The sequence below is a fragment of the Triticum aestivum genome, chromosome 7A (genome assembly GCF_018294505.1).
Source record: "Triticum aestivum cultivar Chinese Spring chromosome 7A, IWGSC CS RefSeq v2.1, whole genome shotgun sequence".
NCBI classification, from domain to species: Eukaryota; Viridiplantae; Streptophyta; class Magnoliopsida; order Poales; family Poaceae; genus Triticum; species Triticum aestivum.
The window spans coordinates 12,946,731-12,953,063 of record NC_057812.1 but is presented as its reverse complement, the minus strand read 5'-3'; the positions used below and the strand labels follow the sequence as shown (position 1 = coordinate 12,953,063).

The 6,333-nt window shown below is 49.6% G+C and overlaps 1 protein-coding gene across 1 annotated transcript; it reads left to right on the top strand.

The window, feature by feature from the left end:
* The first annotated feature begins 1,872 nt into the window (after window positions 1-1,872).
* Window positions 1,873-2,492, top strand: LOC123151319 (late embryogenesis abundant protein 6). Its single transcript, XM_044571047.1, has one exon. It carries the CDS (start codon window positions 1,992-1,994, stop codon window positions 2,337-2,339), a length of 348 nt encoding a protein of 115 aa, XP_044426982.1. The 5' UTR covers window positions 1,873-1,991; the 3' UTR covers window positions 2,340-2,492.
* The last annotated feature ends 3,841 nt before the right edge of the window (window positions 2,493-6,333 follow it).

Here is a 6,333-nt window from a genome sequence, read left to right as displayed (position 1 = left end):
GTAATGCATGATCCCGTGACCAGACACTTGGTCACTTTGAGCTCATAATGATGATGCATTACCGAGTGGGCCCAGTGATACCTCTCCGTTATACGGAGTGACAAATCCCAGTCTTGATCCGTGTCAACCCAACAGATACTTTTGGAGATACCCGTAGTATACCTTTATAGTCACCCAGTTACGTTGTGACGTTTGGCACACCCAAAGCACTCCTACGGTATCCGGGAGTTACACGATCTCATGGTCTAAGGAAAAGATACTTGACATTGGAAAACTCTAGCAAACGAACTATACGATCTTGTGCTATGTTTAGGATTGGGTCTTGTCCATCACATCATTCTCCTAATGATGTGATCTCGTTATCAATGACATCCAATGTCCATAGTCAGGAAACCATGACTATCCGTTGATCAACCAGCTAGTCAACTAGAGGCTTACTAGGGACATGTTGGTGTCTATTATTCACACATGTATTACAATTTTCGGATAACACAATTATAGCATGAATAAAGACAATTATCACGAACAAGGAAATATAATAATAATGCTTTTATTATTGCCTCTAGGGCATATTTCCAACAGCCGCCACCAACCACGCCAGCTGGGCGGCGTACTTCCAACGCCGCCACGAGTAGCAGGTCGCCTCCACCAATAACGCGCCGGTGAGGGGGCACCACAACGCCGACGACCGCCGCCTATGGTGGGGCGTCCCCGGGCGGACGCTGCACTACGTCCTCGAGCACCTCGAGGGCGGCAACCAGTCGCCGCTCCAGTACCCGACGCCCCTCGGCGCCTCTTCCCCGCCGGAGCGGCGGCATTTCGCTGCCGAGGCGCATGGCGGGTGGGTCGTCGTCCTCCTCCTCCTCCCTCTCCCGCGGTTCGCCGGCGCTCGCCAGCGTCAAGGCCGAGCCCGTGGAGATGCCGCTCGGGCGGCGCACCCGCGGCAGCGCCCTCGTCATCAACGAGCGTGGCCGTGGTTCCTGCTCCTCCCGCCTCGTCAAGCCGAAGATGTAGCCGGGGCTCGTCGCCTTTAGAACGAGCACGACGACATGGCCACCGACGACGAGGCCGCCCTCAAGTGGGCGTGCGAGGACTACGTCAAGCTGAAGATGGAGTGCCAGTGCCGCGCCCTCGAGGAGATCGCCGCCCGGTGCCGCGGCCGCGACGAGGGCAGTGTCATCGTCCTTGAGGACAGTGACGACGACGCACTACCGCCGCCAACCAAGGCTGTCCGACAAGGCGATGCAGGGTAGGGGTGCAGTAAGGACGGTAGCAGCGTGAAGAAGGAGAAGGCCGATGGCCGATGACGGCGGCGACGACAGCGCCTTCGGTGCGTTCTTCGGCCTGTAGGAGGGGCGGCGGACGGCGGCGCGTAGTTCTCTTTTAGTTAATGTTTTTAGTTTTTGAATTATGTTTTTAAGTTTTTATGTGCAAATATCAATAAAATCGCCTAGTCTAGCTGAATATGGGTCGTGTTTGGCTGAGTTTATTTTTCAGAAAAACGACGTCTGGGTTAGGTTTGAGTCGGCGGTTAGAAAACCAATCATCCTCACGTCGATATTTTCACCGCTATTTCGAGCCCCCGGGCCGAACGGCTCGAGATGCTCTTATGCCTATCCCGTGCTGGAGTGATGCGATCGCACTTGATTACCTCCATGCACCATGCATGCATGTGCATTGATTCCCTCATGTACCTGTGATATCCCCTCGGCTAGAAGACCTCCCCTCTATCGAAGCCGTGAGTCATGCATGCAGCCAGCGCCTGCCCTCGCGCATGCATGCACGCTGCACACGTCGTCGCCAACGCGTCCTGCGCCCGTTCGTCCACGCATAGCCGTCGCGCCCCCCTATATAAAACACAGGCCAGAGGCAGTACACTTGCAACTCCAGTAACAAGATCCAAACAAACACAGCAAGCCGAAGAATCAAGAGGCGCATCGGTCATCAATCAGCAGGAGGAGCAACCAGCTGCTCGATCGGGGAAGAAGAAGATGCAGGCGCCCAAGGAGAAGGTGAAGGACGGCGTGAGCGCGGTGAAGGCCAAGACTAAGATCACGCAGGCCAAGGCGTCGGAGAAGGCGGAGGCGGCCACGGCGAGGTCGCACGCGGAGCGGGAGCTGGCGCACGAGCGCGGCAAGGCCAAGGTTGCCGCGGCAAAGATGGAGCTGCACCAGGACAAGGCGCTCCACCGGGAGGAGGCCATGGAGCACCGCATCCACAAGCACGGCGGCGGCGGCGGCCGCGACCACCACAAGCACGGGGTCGGCATCGTGGCCGCGCGCCCGCCGGTGGCCGGGGCGTACCACCCTCCTCCCGCCGCCGGTGGCCACTACTACTGATCAGCTAGGCAGCTCGATCGCTGGCTAGATGGGCACATGCGTCGCGTCTGTGTGATGTGATCTCGATAGCTAATAAGCCTCTACTTTGTACTGTTTGTGTAATGACTTACCAACGCGTGCTTTTTAATTTTGCACTTGGTGTTGAGACGAGAACTCTGTATGTGTGCATAGATGGATGCGTGCGACCTTGTTGGTTGCTTTTCCCCTTTGCGCGGTGTCCCGCGAGGTGTCTGAATCTAAGAGCCGTATCTTCACTTGTCCTGCCGTTTGATTCTTGTGAAGTTACATGATCGGAGCTGCTAAAAATCAGTTGACTGAGACTTCACGAAATCTCAGTGGACGCCTCAACCTTTGGATCGGTTTTGCTTTAAGATTTGCGCAGTACAGTGTCCTTGACTCAATTGGCCTATTAAAGCGTGAGTCTGGCCTGTTTTCCTGTTCGTTTCGTTGTTTGGTCTCGACTCCTTTCGTTGGCCTATTAAAGCGTGGCAGGGGCTGGTGTTCGGCGCTTTTCTCGTTGTTTGCTTTTTATCCTTTTTCTTTCTTTTGTAAACTTTTACAATTGGAGAGAGAGAAGGGGAAGCTGTCACCATTACTGTCCGTGACTTAGGGAGGGGAAGGGGTCCTGTCACATACACTCCTGTCTTCATACTCCCTTTGTAGTATGGGTGTTTTTCCTTGTGTGCAAGTGGCCATCCTTTTTAATTGAAAAAGTCTGCTTTTTTGTTGTTGCCTAATCTATGTGTTTATTCCACTTCTATTTTTATTTCTTTCTTCATAATTTTATGTATCTACTAAAAATATCATCAACAATTGCTTCTTTAGTCTTGTTTTTGATTTTAACTTTTCTTTATTGTCTAGTTGCACTATCTATTTCAATGTGCAACGTGAGTTAAACAAATTTCCAGTAAGTCATTATTTTCATTTTGTAGTATTTTGTGATGTATTTTTTTTTAATATTTTAGCGCACCAGCTGCACATTTCTAGTGACACGATTGCCGCAATTATTTTCCTTTTCCTTTTTGTTTTTTTGGTCGTTGTTTTGGGCCCGTTTGAAGGCCGCATTTATTTACATTTACCATGCCAGTCTTCTACTTAATCATTAGTTACTGTATTAAATATGTATGTGTGGTGTGTGTTATTCAACATGTATGTATGGGAGGAGTTAAAAAACATAAGGTAACTTAGCCGCCTTTTCCCATTTTTTTCATTTTTTGATCCTTGTGTTTCTTATTAATTTCTGTCACGATACCACCCTCTTTTTATTAACTTTTGTTTGGCGTGTGTTAAAAAAATAGGTTGTGCCATGCAATGGAAGGGGTTGTTTACATGACGGGAGAAGCAGGGGGAGGCGGTTGCATGTCCAACACTAGGATTTTGCAACTGCAAGTATCGCCCTAGACGGCAATTACACGTCTCCCTCCCGACTGCAGCTCCCTCTCGACTGCAGCTAGCTTGTGTTTTTGTTGGAGGGCGGAGGAAGAGGGAAGGACAGTTGCAAGTCCAACACTAGGCTTGCAATTGCAAGTGTCGCATGGTAATTGCATGCCTACACACCCTACTGAAGCCGACCTTTTGTTTTCTTGGTGGGCGACGGGAAGGGGGTAGTTGCATGTCCAACACTAGGGTTGCAACTACAAGTGTCGCCTAGACTGCAACTGCATGCCTACACACGCAATTGCAACCGACACTTTTTTGGGTCGTTGGGGGACAAGAAAGGAGGGAGGGCAGTTGCATGGCCAACACTAGGCTTGCAATTGCAAGTGTTGTCCTATGCTGCAATTGCATGCCTACACACCCGATTGCAACTGATCTTTTGCTTTGTCGATGGTCGTGGGAGATGGGGGAAGTAGCTGCATGTCCTGTCATTAAGCATGCAACTGCAAGTGTCGTCTTGTCAGCAATTGCATGTCGACACACCCGACTGCAAGTGATGTTTTGTTCTGTCGTGGGCAGAGCGAGAGGGGCATGGCTATTGCATGCCCGACACGCAACTGAAAGTGTCATCCTTGACTACAATTGCATGTCACCCTCTCGACTACAATTGGCCTTGTGTTTTTGTCGGAGCCTGGCGGGAGAGTGGGGGCAGTTGCATGCCCGATAGTAGGCTTGCAAATACAAGTGTCGCCCTCGACCGCAATTGCATGTCTCCCTCCCGACTGCAAATGGCCTTCTGTTTTTTTGGAGGGCGGAGGGAGAGGGGAGGGAATTTGCAAGTTTGACACTAGGCCTGCAACTATAAGTGTCGCACTCGGCCGGCTGTAACTGCATGCCTACACACCCAATTGCAACTGACCTTGTTGCTTTGTTGGTGGGCGGCGGGAGATATGCTAGTTGCATGTTTGACACTAGGGTTGCAACTGCAAGTGTGGCCCTCGACTGCAATTGCATGGCTACACGCCCAACCGCAACCAACCTTTTTTTGGTCGGTGGGCGGCAGGAAAGGGGGAGGGTAGTTGCATGCCCGACACTAGGCTTGCAACTGCAAGTGTCGCCATCAGCTGCAATTGCATGCCTACACACTTGATTGCAACTGATCTTTTGCTTTGTCGATGGTCGGTGGGACATGCCGGGGGTGGGGGGGAGGGTGTTGCATGTATGGCACTAAGCATGCAACTACAAGTGTTGACATGTCTACAATTGCATGTTGACACACCCGACTGCAACTGACGCTTTGTTTTGTCGGTGGCAGCGGGAGAGGGGGGCGGTTGCATGCCCGACAGTAGGCTTGGAACTGCAAGTGTCGTCCTCGACTGCAATTGTATCTCTCCCTCCCGACTGCTACTGCCCTTTTGTTTCTGTTGGAGGCCGATGTGAGAGGAGGGGCAGTTGCATGCTCGACACTAGGCTTGTAAATGCAAGCGTGGCCCTCGACTGCAACTGCATGCCTCCCTTCCGACTGCAACTATAAGGGGTAAAAATCCCTACACTTTTATTATTTTTGCAAATACACATTAAACATTTATAAATATTTTTTTACATTCTAAAAATATACGGTGGTTTTTAAATCTTATTAAACAATTTTGCAATTACACAATGATTTTTTAATACATGATGATTTTTTAAATACTGAAACACTTTTTTCTAAAATATCATGACAAATGTAAACAAGTGCTTCCTTGTCTTTTTTAGTGAACATGGAACTCAAAATGGAAAATAAAGAAAAGCACAAACAAAAGAAAATGGAAAAACAAACAAAACAAACTAGACGCGAGGAAATCGTACAAAGACATAACGATACACTAATGGCCCGCTTCAAGAAGTAGCACCCAGAAAAATCAGAAGACAATAAAAATTCGCTGGCCAAAAGCACTTGTCCTGTACACTTTTGTCTGTATCATGAGCCTGTACTTTTTTGTTCAACACCCTTTTCCCTGTGAGTGTATAAAACAAACAAACAAGGGAATACCCTAGTTCAAATACACAAATAAACGAAACAAACAAACAGGAGGGAGCAAGAAAAGCCCAGAAATCAGGCTGACACAGCCCATCACACGCCAAGTTAAGAAATGGGCCTAATCTACATTAGATGACATCAGCTGACTTAGACTTTACGAAGTCTAAGTCGACTGAGACCTAGACACACCCTTACATGATATAAAAAGATGGGAGCGGCTCGAATGTGGTCAGTCGATTATTGAAACAGAAGAAAAGAAAAGAAGACAGTACAAAACTGACATAATTTTAGGGTCAGTCGATCAGCCCAACAACAGAACTGACTGACCATCGCTGAAGAACTTCTGTTAGCGCTCTTCTGTCTTCTTTCCAGCCAAAAACGGAACGGAGACCCGTTAAGGAACCAAACCCATTCTACAAAAAACCATTGGATTCAGCTCGCGCACACATCACTAGGTTTTTTTTTCTTCCTTCTTCTTCCCCGATCATCAACACAGCCGCCGCCATGGATGCACAAACAAAGCTCATAGGCGGCTCCGGCGGGCACCATGTCAGTGGTGGTGGCTCTCCCTCGTGGTCGTATGGGAGACTGCCGTCA

What these genes read in the sequence shown, in the direction of transcription:
- LOC123151319 (XM_044571047.1), top strand. Translation starts at nt 1,992, where the DNA reads ATGCAGGCGCCCAAGGAGAAGGTGAAGGACGGCGTGAGCGCGGTGAAG.